Source organism: Felis catus, chromosome C1 (genome assembly GCF_018350175.1).
Source record: "Felis catus isolate Fca126 chromosome C1, F.catus_Fca126_mat1.0, whole genome shotgun sequence".
Lineage (NCBI taxonomy): Eukaryota > Metazoa > Chordata > Mammalia > Carnivora > Felidae > Felis > Felis catus.
The window spans coordinates 131,534,713-131,551,786 of record NC_058375.1 but is presented as its reverse complement, the minus strand read 5'-3'; the positions used below and the strand labels follow the sequence as shown (position 1 = coordinate 131,551,786).

General features: G+C 32.7%; 1 protein-coding gene across 1 annotated transcript in view; it reads left to right on the top strand.

The window, feature by feature from the left end:
* The window catches only part of LRP1B (LDL receptor related protein 1B), a 1,940,511-nt gene that overhangs the window by 1,840,281 nt on the left and 83,156 nt on the right, over nucleotides 1–17,074 (top strand). The window contains exons 82-85 of the mRNA XM_023259298.2: nucleotides 4,773–4,889; nucleotides 6,776–6,949; nucleotides 8,590–8,715; nucleotides 13,727–13,891. Coding sequence (XP_023115066.2) covers nucleotides 4,773–4,889; nucleotides 6,776–6,949; nucleotides 8,590–8,715; nucleotides 13,727–13,891 — 582 coding nt within the window. The remainder of the gene's footprint in view (nucleotides 1–4,772; nucleotides 4,890–6,775; nucleotides 6,950–8,589; nucleotides 8,716–13,726; nucleotides 13,892–17,074) is intronic.

Genomic DNA, 17,074 nt, shown 5'->3' with positions numbered 1-17,074 from the left:
TTTTTATTCATTTAAAAATGTCATTTAGTATATTTTGTTAATTTGATTCATTTTCTTATGGCATATCAATTTGAATTCTGTAAGATTTTTAAAAATCCACAAGCCACATATAAAAACCTATTACTTTACTTCATACCCACCTGCTTCATAAGTGGCTTTCTTAATATTGGAAATGCTGGTTTTGTATTCATAGGCAGGATTTTATTCCGTCAGGCAGAAACATCTCAAATGTTATCTTTACAGGGATTAATAACTCTTGAGTATTGTCATGCTAAATGTTATTGATATAAAAATGAATCAAGAACAAATCTCATGAGATCTTTAGGAAATAATAGATAATTAGGTTTCATAAACAGCATATTACTAGAAAGGTATAATGAAAAGTTGGCAGTAAGTCATTGTTCTGCATCTATATGTATATGTACACATTATATGGAGAGAGGCATGTGTACCCTATGAGATATTCCTCTGTGGAAGTAAGTTCATTATTTATGTCTTCCCAGAAACATCTCAAGACTTGTTTGTACCTATTTTTTCTCTCTCTTTTTTTCTTGGCATATGTTTCTAAATATTTGCCCTGACTCCAAGGTTATTATATTGAAATCAGTAACTATAATAATACCTCTGTTACCCTCCAAGTGCAACATGTTGTTCTTTACATTTTGGGTTTATTGGAAATGCTACCTTTCCCTTATGAATCTATGAATGAATGCATGCACTGAGATGTAGTACATTTGTTCTTATCTGTACTTTAATAGGGTACACAGGATATCTGCAGGATTGAACAGCGATAGAATAGATGTGAGCTTATCTCTATCCCTTTAGGTAACCCCTGTGTATTCCAGGGTTAGAATTGTACAATCCAATTGAACAGTTAGCCCACCACTTAACTAGACCTATATTTGCTCACTACCAGCCCTACCATTACATACTTTACAAAATCATGATGGGAATACTTCAATTCTTTGGGCTTTCATAGCACTCGTTATCTCCATAGTTGATACTTCATCATCTACTACTTTAATGATACAGTAGAACGTGAACTCTTTAATGTATATTCTGTGTACCCACCCAATCAGACCATAAACAACTTAAATCAAAATTATTACCGGTATTCCTATGCACATTGAAGAATATTACAGTGTCCGTAATTAGTGTGTGCTTAAGAATAATTATGTATTGAATGAATGAAGAGATGAATGCCTGCAATTTTTAACATTCTAACCCATGGTATGGTTTTATGGCCTCTTTTAACAAACGACACACTTGTCTTATTTTATTAGGCACAATATTAACAACAAAGGACATAATCTATCTTCTGATTCAGTCAGTTGTGTGGTAGTTGAACTTCATACTCCATGAGAGTAGGAACATGATCCGTTTTGTTCTTTGCTACATACCTAGTACCTGACAGTGTATAGTACAAGGGAGGTGTCTTATGAATATATATTGGCTTAATGAATGATGTGTCAGGGAGGATACTTTCCAGCTCTCCCTCCAGTAAGAAGGCATGTAAGATTACATGTTTTTTATTTAGATACGTATTATTTGATACCTAGAAGCTTATTTATGTTGCCTTTAGCTTCCCCCAAATCATGACAGTTTCTGAGAAATTAAAGAATTACATACTAGCCCTGAACTAGTTATAATCATTCATTCAATCTGTAAATTATTTTCTATTATACAACAAAATGTATCTAATTAAATAAAATGGATAGAACTTAGGACTATTTTGGAATTCCTTGATGCATTTATTTTACTCACACTCAGATAAGGGTGTGTGTGTGTGTGTGCGCGTGTGCACGCGCTCGCATGTGTTTGTAACTTTAGTTTGGAATCTAAGACTGGAAGTAAGCAATCTATCTCAAAACATAGTTTTAACAATTAAAAAATAAATTTCACATAGTGGTAAATATTTTCAGTTTTTGGACCCTTTTTATCACCTCTTAAATCAAGAATATGGTAGTGCACGCTTGCTGGTTAGTACTAACTTACAAATGTTGACTTTCCTTTAACGCAGAATGTATGTAATCTTTTTCTCTATTTCTGAGAACACAGTGATTTTAATTTATTACTTTCTTCAAGTCTTCTCAAATATCCCATTGGTATTGTCGGTTCTCATAAGATTTAGCTTTGACCATTTCCATTTTCTTTTTCTTTTCTTTCTTTCTTTTTTTTTAAGACCATAGTGGATATAGAGGAACTAGTGGGAGGGTCTTGGAAATTTTCAGAGTTCAACAAAAGTGAGATTCAAAAATCCCTAAAATGTAATAATAGTCTTGATATCATGGGAGAAGTTAAGAAAATGACTATGTGAATAGGGCCTTTATCATATATTCCTAAAACTTAGTGAGCCCATGTCTTTATCTTTTAAAAGCCTTCCAAATTGTGATTCCATAATACTTGATTAGAACAAAGTGACATTTTATTCTAAATTTTCTGTACTTACACAGACTTGGTTGCAAATATCCATCATTCCCAGTTCAGATAAAAATGACTTTCTTGGGAATTGATTTTTTTTCTGTTTTATTATCAGTACTTTATTAAAGACAAAAAGGAGATGTGATATTTTAAAGATAGAAATGAACTTGTTCTTTCATATAAACTTCACTCTCATGTCTATAACAAGAAAAGTTAGTTGATTCCTTTATTAACTTTTTAATTTAAAAGACTATCTCTTTTATTAAAGGGCTTAAGGAAAAATCAAAATCATCGATTTGTGGATTTTTTGGAATATAAATCCCACTCATCTGAAAGCTTTGTTATATAATTTTTATCTAGATATAATTCCATCCAATAGCACAATATGTGACCAGAGCTGATAAAGATGGGTTTGTCTTGGACAAGCCTAGACTAACAATGCAATATATGATACTTTTGAAAACTGTCTTACTGCTGTTGAATCTGAAACAATAATATTGGTAATTAGACTGTATTACACACCCTTTGTTGTCTTTCCCACAGTTAACAAATTGGATATTAACAAATTTAATATCCAAAAGTGAAGGACAATTTTGGGGACAGCTTTTTAAAATCTACTTCTTTATTGTATCACATTGGTGAAAGAGAAAGAAAAAAGTCTTTTCAACCCTTCTTAGACAACTGTTCTGAAATATAATGGTGGCAGAAGGAAACTGGGTCATTTTATGGTTCATGTCGCCCATAGTTATACATGAAGAAGCAAAATCATAACTTCCAACATGACTCCAAATAGCAAATTAATCATCGAGTAGAAAGTAGTAAAACATGGGCCACTTGTTTTAATTTCTAAGTCATTTCTTAAAGACTGATTGGGCATAGTACATCTTTATATTATACTCAAGAAGCAATATTTATATTTGATTTGATTATATTCAGGCTAGATCTACAAACAACTAAAAAAATATTCTTGAATTATCTTCACCATGAGTTTATTTGTTTATTTTTCACTCTGTTAAATCTTGGACTGTCTACAGAGGAATCCAATTAACACAAATTCAACAATACCTTTCATTCAGTTGTGTTGCCATTGAAGTGTATCTCAGTTATTTATTGAATGTTCTGATTGAGAAAGCTATCTAACTTTCAGCTGCCAAAGGCATTTTAGTTTCATTGTACAGTTTTTATAATGTAATACATCATATATACTGACTAGTCACAAAAATTAAATATCTATAACAGTGAAGACTAACTGTACAATTTATATGTTATAGATCTTACTTTTCTATATTGAAGGAAGTTTACTTAAGACAGAAAGCATTCTGTCGATGATATTTTTGCAAGAGGATACTGTCTGGACTCCAGTAACATTATGAAATAAAAAAACAAAAACCTGAATAAGTAGAAAAAACATTATTTTTTACCACATCTTATTTTAGTCGATTGTTATTCACTAACAGATACTGATGATAAAAATAAAGACAAGCAGTCCCAAAGAAAATTAATGATTCTAGTGAAAAAGTGTAAGCACAACTAGAACCTTAATTACGGAATTTGTCATTCATTCTTCTCTACTACAACCATCAATCTTTAGTCAGTTTAAACTTTAGTATGCACACAGGTGTCTCACAATACCATAGGCCAACTCCTAATGGGTGAAAATGTCTTATGATTAAGCCCATGAACCTTTTATATTTGAGAAACATACCTTCATGACAATATCCAAAATATAACTAATTACACTGAATTATTTTAAATTAAAAAAAATAATGTTTATTTATTTTTGAGAGAGAGAGAGGCAGGGGCAGAGAGAGAGGGAGACATAGAATTCAAAGCAGGCTCCAGGCTCTGAGCCTGGGACCAACCTGGGGCTTGAACTAACAAATCATGACCTGAGCCAAAGTCAGATGATTGACCGACTGAGCAACCCAGGAGCCCCACACCCTGAGTTATTTTAAATAAAGGTTAGATAAGTGGTTTAAATGATTAGTTAATTCTGTATATACTAAAAAGATAAAAACTAAAATATGGAAAAGGTTTTTTTAGAAAATAGCCATAATTAGGAAACCAGTAAGTGTGGAAATGAAGGATATTTAGGGTAACTTTTCATATAGGAAGGAAAATTTTTACTATAGCCAATTAAATTCTAGGGAAGCTATCCACATTTAATTCAGATAAAGATTAGTTATTCATTTTTTTTTCTAATTTCAACAGTACCATAATGTATACTGGGTAATTTCTTTGATATATGAAGAAAAATATCCATCATAATTATATATTAAGAAGCAGAAATATGATTTTAAATAATTTCACATTTATTTTTGTTTATTTATCCTTATGTATTGATTTTGTAGGTCTGGCTGTGGATCATTTTAGTGAACGAATATACTGGGCTGACCTTGAGCTTTCTGTTATTGGCAGTGTTCTGTATGATGGCTCTGATTCAGTAGTCTCTGTCAGCAGCAAACAAGGTTTGTGAAGTGCTTTTGTTTTGTCTTTAATTATTATTGAGTATATTAAGTACTGATTTGTAAATATAAATATGAAAGGTTTACGTGCTGAGTTTCCTCAATTTCTTTTTCCTTACAAGTTGTTGCTCTTACTATGGATTAAAACTTTTATTCCCGGTAAAAGAACAAAGAGGCCAGGCCAGAAAAACTTAGCTTAGGACAAACATGGTCCATTGCTTCTCAGATTCAGAAAATACTCATTCTGTTCCTTCTGTAGATATTACATTCTGGGCAGAACACTTGAGTTAATCAACATTAGTGCCTCTGAACACAAGTTTTTATTTCAAATTTCAGTGACAGCAAGCAGAAATGAATTATTGTAGGGCACCTGGGTGGCTTAATCGTTAAGCCTCTGACTTTGACTCAGGTAATGATCTCACAGTTTGTATGTTCGAATCCCACATCAGGTGAGCTTGTGCCCCACTTTGGGTGAACTTGAGCCCAGGGGGAGCTCCACTTCTCTCTCTCTCTCTCTCTCTCTCTCTCTCTCTCTCTCTCTCTCTCTCTCTCTCTTTCTCCCCCTTGTGGGAGTCTTTCTCTGTCTGCCCCTCGCTCACTTGCACCCTCTCTCTCAAAAAAGAATTAAAATGCCTTTAAAAAATGAATGATTGTATATAATAAAGCATCACTGTAACAATTATTGCATTCAAGAGAAAAGCAGTGTGTAAAAATAACTTACCTCTACCTCCAGTGAGTGCAGAATCTACCTGTGCTCTTCTTTTGTGGTACCCTTTCTTATTCCCGCCTCTGTGACTACCTCCTATATTTTATTCTTTTTTTTTCCTCCCACTTTCTTTGCCTGGCAACCTCAGTTCTTTCTGGTGAATTTAATTTATTTTCCTTCTGGTTTATTTTTCCCTTCTCCACCACAACTTCTTCTCTTATTTACCACAAATTGTTTATCATATGGACTTGAAGTTTTTATATGTATATACTACATATACTGAATATAGCTCTGCTTCTTGTTTTTTTTTTAACAAAAGCAGAGAAGTTGAAAGAAAAGTAATTAAATTGAACTTTCATTGTGCCTTTGCCTAATGTGTGTTTTTTCTATGATAGCCCTAGACAGACAAAAAAATTCCATATTACACCTGATTACAATAAAGTTGACCTTTTCAGCTTAAGTACATTGAAGTAGCATATATAAGTTTTTAAAAAAGCATTTTATGTTTTACAGCCTCTAGATAATAATTAAAATATAAATGTCATTTTCTTGTTATAAATTTCAGTATCAAAAGTTAGATTAATTATTCTTTTCATAAAACCTCTTAAAGTAACAGTTATTTCTTACAATGGGAAAAATGATGGCCTCTATTATTGTTAGCCACACTCGTCATGTGCACCATTGCTATTTGCCAGGTTCTTTTCTTGATCCCATTTCAAAGCAACAATAGTAATGCCTTTTTCTCTTCTTTTCTTTTTGTCATTCAGGCAATCTAATTTGATCATTAAGTTGATCTAGAACACAAATTCAGAATTTTGTGAGCTTCCTAATTGTGTACAATGGATAAGACTGGCCTGTAGCTTTTCTTTTGTCAGCAAACTGTACAGAGAGATGACTCTGCATATAGTAAGCCCCCAGCAAATGCTTTGTGGGGCTGCAGATGGTTAAAGTGATGATAGAAATGTTTTTTTATGTTGTGAGTGATGTGTTTAGTATCTCATATATTCCTACTGCAAAGAAATTAATTATGACAACTTTTCAGCTAATAGTAAAAACATTATAATTCTGAATTTTTTTAAACCACAGTATAAGATTTTCTACATGATCTTAAATAAAATTGGTGTTAAGTCCAAGCATTTATTTACATTGCAACTTTTATAACTCTATCTTTTAAAAATTCTAGGCTTGTTACATCCACATAGGATTGATATCTTTGAAGATTATATATATGGAGCAGGACCTAAAAATGGTGTATTTCGAGTACAAAAATTTGGCCATGGTTCAGTAGAGTACCTAGCTTTAGATGTTGATAAAACGAAAGGTGTTTTGATATCTCATCGCTATAAACAGATAGACTGTAAGTATATTTTATACTGTTTTTGATATTGGTGAATTTTTTTCCATATGACTCTCAGAAGACAGTATTTTAAAATATTTTAACTCTTTTAATGTCTTAATCCCAAGAGTTAAGTAACTTTAATTTTGAAATCACTAAATGTTTTAAATCACCACAGTGAAGATATAAATGGTACAAAAGTTTATTTTGTGTTGGACTGTGTTTCCTTGAAATTAGAATTGACTTGGTTATTTAAAACAAAAGTTTCCTTCTATTTTTCTAAAAGTCATAATAAAACCTGTGAGTCTATATATATAAACCATGCAAGTAGTGAAATACATCATTAGCCATTTTGACTCTTGTTACTGATAAGCAATAACAATCATAACATCAACATTCCATCTTTAAAATCATCCTACGGGTACTTCTTTCAAGGGTTATATTTTCTCTGATTGTGACTTTTTTATTGTTACTTTCCCTCCTAGAAAGGAATAGGTAAATGGTTGATGTAATTATCTTGAAAGATATGTTCCAAACACAACTACCAAATATATTGAAGAACAAAGTAGGAAAAAAAAAGTGGCTGAAATAATGTCTTTATGTATGAGTTTACACTTCAAGAAACTGTGTAAGATTTGTTGATAATGTTTATGGCAAATAAAAAGATATTTACCTCATTTGGTATACTTATCTGGAAAGGCAACAATTGGCAATTATCTAAATCAGTTCTAGAAACAGATTAAAATAGTACATAGCCCCCTAAGAACTTTCTGAAATGCTATCCAAGGTTTTATTGCTTTTTACCTGTGATCTGACATATTTAGTTCCAAGGTTAATATGAGTACACTCTCTATCATCCTCTAGTTCTGTTTGATTCTTATTCATAGTCAAATATTACCACCTTCGTAAAAACTACATAAACAAATAAAACTCTGCCCTAAGTATAATAGGTGTTTGAGTAGTGGTTCTAACAGAGTGAAAGCCATTTTTATAGTCATTCTAACGACAGATCCTCTAAGGAGAGCTGTGGAGTAAGTTATGACTGCAGAAGATGCTAATTGGTGAGACATTTAGACAAAAATAAATGTGGCAGACATTTACATGCACATAAACTCCAACCTGATGTAAAGGAAACCATGTTAAATGTGGTGTTTAGGAAAAAAAAAGTCATATCCTCTGTTTGTGTTTTGAACAAGTACATATGGGTTATAAGTCTTTGTAAGTACGAGGGGGAAGTTGTTTCTGTCTGTTCAGCAGTTCTGAAGCTATCTAAAATGAGGATTAGGTCCCTCAAGACTTCAGTTGGCTGGATTTGTTTTACGTAGACCCAAACTGTACTTCGGTATCTCAGAGCAACTCTTTTACCAAAAATACGTCAGATGGAAGAGTGACAAAGCATATATTTAAATACTTTCTTCTCTCTTGGGAGAGAAGAAATGTAAATCAGGGTAAATTTCCTGTTAATGATGGATGTTGGTTAACACTTTCTCTTTACGTATAAAGGAGAATGGTAACATTGAAAGGACATACACCCAAAAGCAATTTGATAGGATGTCTTTTCAACTTTGCTACTGCATCCTTTCACCTTGTTAAATTTTACATTTTTGAAGCCTATTGTACTTATAGTTATGAATTTCTTTGTTTTCTTTTGTTTTAATCAGTACCCAATCCATGTTTGGACTTAGTGTGTGACTTCCTGTGTTTGCTGAATCCTTTTGGAGCCACCTGTGTGTGCCCAGAAGGAAAATACTTGATCAATGGTACTTGCAATGATGACAGCCTGTTAGGTAGGTAAACTTTATTATTCTGTAAATAATGAATTAATTTGTATGATAAATTTTCACAGCTATTGAAACTGAACAGAATTAGCTAGTCAATCATCAGTATAGCTGCCTTCATATCATTGGTTCTCGAATGCCTATGTAAACTACTCTCTCTGATGATGACTTTCTATCAATTTATTCCTCATTTATTCACAGAGCTGCACGGAGCACTTGCTATACATTTAAGACTAGATTAAAAACTTTGAAGTCAAATGCCAAATCAAGATACTTTTATATAGCTCTTTTACCAGCGAGGATTATGATATTTCCCTGGATGCCATTTTGTTGTAAGGTTAAACCCAGCCATTTTAAGGTTTATTCATTCATCAGATTCATGGTGAACAACTTCCATGCACCAAACGCTAATTTACAAACTGAGGATAAGAAATGAAGTTGTAGTCTCTTCCGTGTAAAATTTGATTCACAATACATACTACTAATAATACTAATAAATATTTTGAGGGCTTATGAGCAAAACATAACACTAATTTAGAAACTAAGGACTAATTTTGAAACAAAACTGACAAGATTTATTCAGTCTTAGAACTCATATTTTAGAAGCTACATTAACATTAAAGCAAACATTTTAAAAAGTGAAACATTATGTCAGATGCTTATAAGTAATAAAAAGCAAAAAATAAAAAATAAAATAACAAAAATCAAAAACCAAAATAGTATTGAAGAGATGTCTCTCAATTATCCAGGTAAACTGACGTTAAGTTCCCTCATGATCAAGACATTAACCATAATGGAAAAACAAATTGCTATTAAGTGAAAAGACAATTAACACTCAGTAAATTTTATGACACAGACAAAAATATAGGGCTCCAAAATCCCTTGAGGATCACAACATTTTTCCACTGAGATACACTTAGGATCTCTTCATAGCAGGGTTTTCTACCTGCTATATTTTTCTCTGTTGGAACTCCTCACATAAACACTGTGCCTTTGCCCTTAGTAAACATGTCTACACCCATATCATGTTCTCATTGTTGTCTCCTGGGAGTTACATACAATCAGAAGACTTTTACCTTTATGATACTGTAAGTGTCTAAAACTATCACAGCTCTTTCATTTAATATCTATTCTTTAAGCATTGGATATGCAAAGCTGAAGAGGATGTAAAGGTGAAATGATGAATAGATAGATTTTGTGTCAATTGAGATACATGGTACAGAAGAGACAGAGTTAAAACTACTGTGAGAATTCAGATGATCATCCAGTTAGAGAATCGATTACAGTTTTCTGTAGAATATGACCTTAGAACAAGGTCTGTAAAGACAGATGGGATTCAGATTAAGTGGGAATGAGGGATCAGAACATTAAGACAGAGGAACTGAAAAGTCATGAAAATAAGGCATGTAAAGAAAATAGTGAGTCATTTATTTTAGTTAGGGTGTAGCATGTGTGAAGTACTGTTGTGGGTGGCAAGGTTAGAACTTTCTTAACAGAGAGCTAATTGTAAATCATGATTGGTATTTTGGATGAGTACTTTAGTGCCAGTTCTTGAAAAGGAAGCTGTCACCGGCACTAGAATGCACCCTTTCTTCTTACTGATTATCTTTCCAACCAGAGTAGCTGTGATCTCAACTGTGATGGTCAAGTAAGAGAATTACATGAACATTTTCAAATGTTATTAGGCACATTTTTCACTAGCTGCTCTGACATGGTCACGTAGGTAAACTATGTGTCGCCACATATTTCTCTTTAACCTCTCAGAAATAGATTTTTTTAAATATCAGTCTATCCTTGTGAGGAGATGTGCCACATTTTTACTAGTTCCACATACACTCTTAACCAATGATCTCACAGGTGCCCCCTATGTACTGTGTCTACCTGTATTAGAGACCCCTCAGAGAGAGATTAAAATTCTGCACAGAAGTATTCTACTAATGCCACCAATGTGACTTTTACATCGATTCAGATGTTATCAGTGTTGTTTTTATGGTCAAGTTGCCTATAATTTTTGCTGTTTTCCCTTTATAACTCGACATTAATATCTCTTCTACATAACACTCCTTTTTTCTTCTTTGCTTAGTGTAAATAATTTATCTAATAATCCATGTTTATTTATCCAGTAATCCAACAAATATACAGGAAGAGGTTGGCCTGGGGTAGATCTGAGGTCGAGCTTTGTTTTAGGCCAAGATGTATCACTTAACTAATTTATGTGACCCTGCCTTCCCTTAGTCTCCATTTCTCCTGTATAAAATTAGATTAACAATAAATATTACTACTAGTTGTAGTAATAATAAATATTTTTAAGGTTTATGAGCAAAGCACATGTAAGTATATGTATATTATTGTATTTAATTCCCCTGAGATCCCCAATGATAGTATTATCATTACCCCTATTTTTATAGATTAGGAAACTAAAGCATGAAGAGGCTCAGTTGATTGTCATCCCAAGGTGAACCTAGGCATTCTACACTCTTAACTGTCACACAGCACACCCCAATGCCTCTATGTCACCTGTATTGTCCACATCCAGAGTCACTGAAAATACTGGAAAGGACATATATAAACTGCCTAGCACAATGCTTTGCAAAAAGTAGGCACACAGCACTCTAAGATAAATCTATCATGAAGTAGGTAGGAAAATGAAGCAGGTTTTTCGCTATATTACATCACCAAATTTTATAGTTTTATGTTTAGAATGAGAAAGCATGTTTGTCTAACTATGCACTTATTCAAGATCTAAAACTTTTTAAGAAATTTCAGTTTTACTCTTTCAGATCTGATTGAAAGACATGATTCCAGGTACCTCCTAAAAGCTCATTTTGTAATTTAAAAGAAAATTTTACATTTTAAATAATCAGAGTGTTAAAAATATTCGTATTGGCCTCTATGCATATGAGTCTTGGTAGCATACAGCTTGGACCACCTCACTTAAGAATATAAATAAGGAGATTTCAGAATTATTGATTGGTGTAGATAAATGCCAATTAATTTTTTCCTGACATTAACATTTGATACAGCCAAGTTTTCTGCTCCTTATAATTACTTGTCTTTCTCTAGCTGCTATTGTTAAATGATGAGACACTGAATATTTTTAATCTTCATGTAAGAAATTTGAAATTCAAATGCTACTCATTCTTGGAAAAGTATTCACCTGCTCTTTCCTATAGTTGATTATAATTGCTGGAGCTTGGCTTCTAGGGGTGATTTAGTTATTGGCAAAAGCAGCCTTCTTTTTCATTATAAAACTATTACAGTTAGGTTTTGAAACTCCACTTCTATTTCATCAAACAGTGTTATATTTTAAAATTTCTGTTGCCTACGAGGCCCGTTGTAGAAATGCACTTGTCCTAACGTGTAGAGATTTCGGCTTTTTTTTTTTAATTTTTTAATGTTTATTTATTTTTGAGAGAAAGAGACAGAGTGTAAGCAGGGAAGGGGAAGAGAGAGAGAGGGAGACACAGAATCTGAAGTAGTCTTCAGCCTCTGAGCTGTCAGCACAGAGCCCAAAGTGGGGCTTGAACTCATGAACTGTGAGATCATGACCTGAGCTGAAATCGGATGCTTAACAGACTGAGCCACCCAGGCACCCCTAGATTTTGAATATCTATGTAGTTCACTTAGAACATTTACAGGTGAAAATGAACTCCCCATATAATAATCTTAACTGTGATCATAATGCCTTAAATATTTATCTTCACTGTTTACATTCACAGCTCCAATTAGGATCTTTTATGCTGAATGAATTAGAAATGTTTGGGTGAATTTTAAACTAAGAAAGCCTGTAATTCCATTCTAGATCTTTCTTGAGAACTCAAGAAAGTTCTTGAGAACTCTATATTCAACTCTTTGCTTTACAATGAGGCAAGTCTCAGAATTGTCTAGTACAGCTGATAAATAGTCTCTATTGATGACAATGGATATGATATTTGAATCTTCTTTTTTTTTAATTTGAAGTCACTGAGGTTCTTTACGGTGCTTGTATGATTATTGCAGTGATACATTAAAGCTTCTACTATGTATGGGCCAATATATCTTGAATAAGGAATACAGGCTATTTTGATTTGACCTTACTTCACTATAAAAGAGGCATGACTCTAGAAGACATATTCTAGAGCCAAATGCTTCTTACAGTATTCTCAATCATTTGTGTTCCACTGGGCATTATGGCCTGCCCTAAGTAAAGCAGTATTTCTAATGGAGCAAGGCCATGTTAGCACACATAGAAAAATAACCTGAAAAATTATTCCAAACCAATTCTTATCATAAATCAGACTCATCATATTTTTAAAAATAATTTTGCAACCCAAGGGAATGACTCTCCTTTCTTATCCTCAACCAAAATGTATTAAGTAGACAGATGGTACCTAATCATTTTCCATATGGAAATTTTACATATGGAAATGTTTCCGACACTGTTTTATCAACCTCTTTTACCAAATCTAAGTGACTTTTAGTTTTAAGTTGTTTATACATAGTTAATAAGGATGTATATCAAAGAATATACTTTCATTTAAATGTTTTTCTAGACCACAAATTATATGTGTGTGTGTGTGTGTATATATATATATATATATATACATATGTATATATACTCTAAATTTATCCTACATATTTTAGTTTGTTCAAATATCAGATAGTCCTAAAAATAGGCCATGTTTGCTTATATCACAAAGAAAATGCATTGCTTATAAAATATTATATTTTTAGGAAGTTTCAGTTTGTTTTGTTAAAGTTTTAATAGATATAAGAAACGATTGATAATTATTTACGCCTGAAGGATAACAGTTAATTCAATATTTGTATTCAACCTTCAACAGTGGTTAACATCTATGTCTCTGTTTTCAGGTAGTGTTTATACTATTTTGTTTCTTCTACTTTTATAGTAGAGGTATTTATTTGGAGAATTTTATTTAAAACAGTAGATCCTAATACTTAATTTTTATTTATTTAAATTGTCCCTACTCTGCCATCCATTGAATAGCATGCTAATTTGTACATTTCTTCTTATAACCAGATGATTCATGCAAACTGACTTGTGAAAATGGAGGAAGATGCCTTTTAAATGAGAAGGGTGATTTGAGGTGTCACTGTTGGCCTAGTTATTCAGGAGACAGATGTGAAGTCAATCACTGTAGCAACTACTGTCAAAATGGAGGAACTTGTATGCCATCAACACTGGGTAAATATGTGAATGAAATAATTTGCATTTTTCCTTATATGTGAAAAAACATAAAGAAAATACTTAATGTTACAGATATAATTCCTGATGTCTTAATAAAGAATACATAAACACAAGTTAAATATAATTGTTAATTCACCATAATCAGTAGTGTTTGTTCTAAATTCAGTAGTGAAGTTCTAGTCACAAAATTAGCAATGGTACTGATCATTATCACGTGTTGAGCGCCTGCCATGTATCAGGGCTCAGTGTTCATAGATATTCTGATGCTGGCTTAGAATGATTAAGTAACACCAGTTTTATAAGCCTTATATGTTTGTCTCCAAAATCTGTTCTTCTTTATTTTAATTTTATTTAATTTTGATATTTCAAGGTAGAGATTTTTTTTTAATTTATTTAAATTCCAGTTAGTTAGCATTCAGGTGTACAATATAGTGATTCAACACTTCCATATAACACATGGTGCTCATCTCAACAAGTGCCCTCCTTAATCCCCATTGCCTATTCCACCTCCCATTCACCTCCCCTCTGGTAACCATCAGTTTGTCCTTTATAGATAATAGCTTTTTCTTGATTTACCTCTCCCTCTTTTCCCCCCCTTTGCTCCTTTGTTTTGTTTCTTAAATTCTACATATGAGTGAACTCATATGGTATTTATCTTTCTTGGATTGACTTCTTTCACTTAGCATAGTACTGTCTACCTCCATCCATGTTGTTGCAAATGGCAAAATTTCATTATTTTTGTGGCTGAGTAATATTTCATTGTGTGTGTATATTACATCTTTATCCATTCATCAGTCGATGGGCATTTGGGCTGTTTTCATAATTTGCCTAGTGTAGATAATACTGCCTATTGTAGATAATACTGTAGATAATATTGTAGATAATACATTGGGGTGCATGTATCCCTTTGAATTAGTAACTTTCTATTCTTTGGGGAAATATCCAGTAGTGCAATTGCTGTATTGTAGGGTAGTTCTATATTCAACTTTTTGAGAAACTGTTTTCCAGAGTGGCTGCACCAGTTTACATTCTCACTAAGAGTGCAAGAGGGTTACCCTTTCTCCATATCCTCACCAACACCTTTGTATTTTGTGTTATTGATTTTAGCCATTCTGACAGGTGTAAGGTAATATCTCATTGTAATTTTGATTTGTATTTTCCTGATGATCAGTGATGTTGAGCATGTTTTCATGTGTCTGTTGTCCATCTTGATGTCTTATTTGGAAGAATGTGTTCTGCCCATTTTTTAGTTGGATTATTCATTTTTTGGATATGGAAGTTTTTTTTTTTTCTTAATGTTTATTTATTGTGAGAGAGAGTGAGAGCAAGCAGTAGAGGGACAGAGAGAGGGAAAGAAAGAATCCCCAGCAGGCTTCACATTTTCAATGCAGAGCCTGACATGGGGCTTGAACTCACAAACTGAGATCATGACCTGAGTCAAAATCTAGAGTCAGATACTTAACTGACTGAGCCACCCAGGCACCCCTGGATGTTGATTTTCAATAAGTTTTGGTTACTAACCTTTCTCAGATATGTCATTTGCAATATCTTCTTCTATTCTGTAGGTTCCCTTTTAGTTTTGTTGATTGTTTCCTTCATATGCAGAAGCTTTTCTATTTTGATGAAATCTCAACAGTTTATCTTTGCTTTTGTTTCCCTGCCCTCAGGACACATATCTAGAAAGAAATTTCTGTGGCTGATAACAAATAGAGTACTACTTGTGTTCTTCTCTAGGATTTTTATGGTTTCATGTCTCACTTTTGGATCTTTAATCCATTTTGAATTTACTTTTTTGTATGGTATAAGAAAATGGTCCAGTTTCATTCTTTTACATGTTCTTTTTTAATTAAACAGTTTGCCTAATGCTAAACATCATTTGCTTTCGAAAATTAAATTAGGGGGACCTGGTTGGCTCAGTCAGTGAAGCGTCTGACTCCTGGTTTTGGCTCAGACCATAATCTCATGGTTCATGGGTTTGAGCCCTGCATCGGGCCCTGTGCTGACAGTGTGGGGCCTGCTTGGGATTCTCTCTTTCCTCTCTCTCTCTCTCTCTCTGCCCCTAGTCCACTCACAAGCTCTCTCTCCCAAAATAAATAAATTTAAAAAATTAAATTAAGTTAAATTAGGTTAAATTAAAAAAATTAAATATCAATATACTATATCATTACACCTGATAGCATCATAATTCCTATCTCAAATTATAACTACTTTGTTGGTATTGTAATACAGTGTATAATATGCTTTGAAAATATCAGGTTACTACATGTTAAGATATACTTGAAATTCTTATTAAACTATGCAATAGCTGTGTTTGCAAAAAGGATTTTCTACAGTGCATAAGTGAACATTAAAACATATTTTTCTACTTAGTTCTATTATATTTAAAACATGTTCCCATGGGAAAAAATTAACCCCAATGCATAATAAAAATATAATTTGTAAATTCCAAAAATCAGTCTAAAAGATAGTCTGCAACTATTAGAGTGCAATTTATGCACATTTAATTCTACTACAATAAATGCAAATTTAGTCAAATGGAAAATTAATCCATATGATCTTCACATCCCCTACACAGTTAATTTCTGTCTTACTGGGAATTCTCACTGCTTCTATTGCGTATTTTATTTTTTGAAGTATTTAGCATAATGCTAACTGAAAAGAGCCACATGAAGAAGCATTTTCAGTGGAGTTCAGAGGAACCAAACTGTTTCTGATTTGCATTCTAATAGTAAAAGCATTACTATTTCTTTAAATTTGCCTTTATGTCTACAAATATTTTTAACTTATGACTAATTGATAATTAAGGTATTCTAACTACTTAATAGAATTCTGAAAAAAAAATTTAGCAAGTTGATTGAAATAAAAAGGCACCAGATCTTACTACATATTTTCACTCTGCCTAGGAGAAGCTACTCCTTATGGTAGAGTATATTCCATTGTTGTGGGAGAAACTGTAGTACTGGGACCATCATTGAATATGCAAATGAAAATTGAATTAATGTGAAGTAAAAGGATATTAGGACACTGTAATTGTATTTTTGTAACACAGATACCGTTTTCTTTAGGGAAGAAGCTTTTCTTTTACAAATGAGTTGTATAAAGATTTTATAATTTGTTAATTTTCTCATTAAGATAATAAAAATTACTGGGTTACAACCAGATGATTTTCTTATATTTATC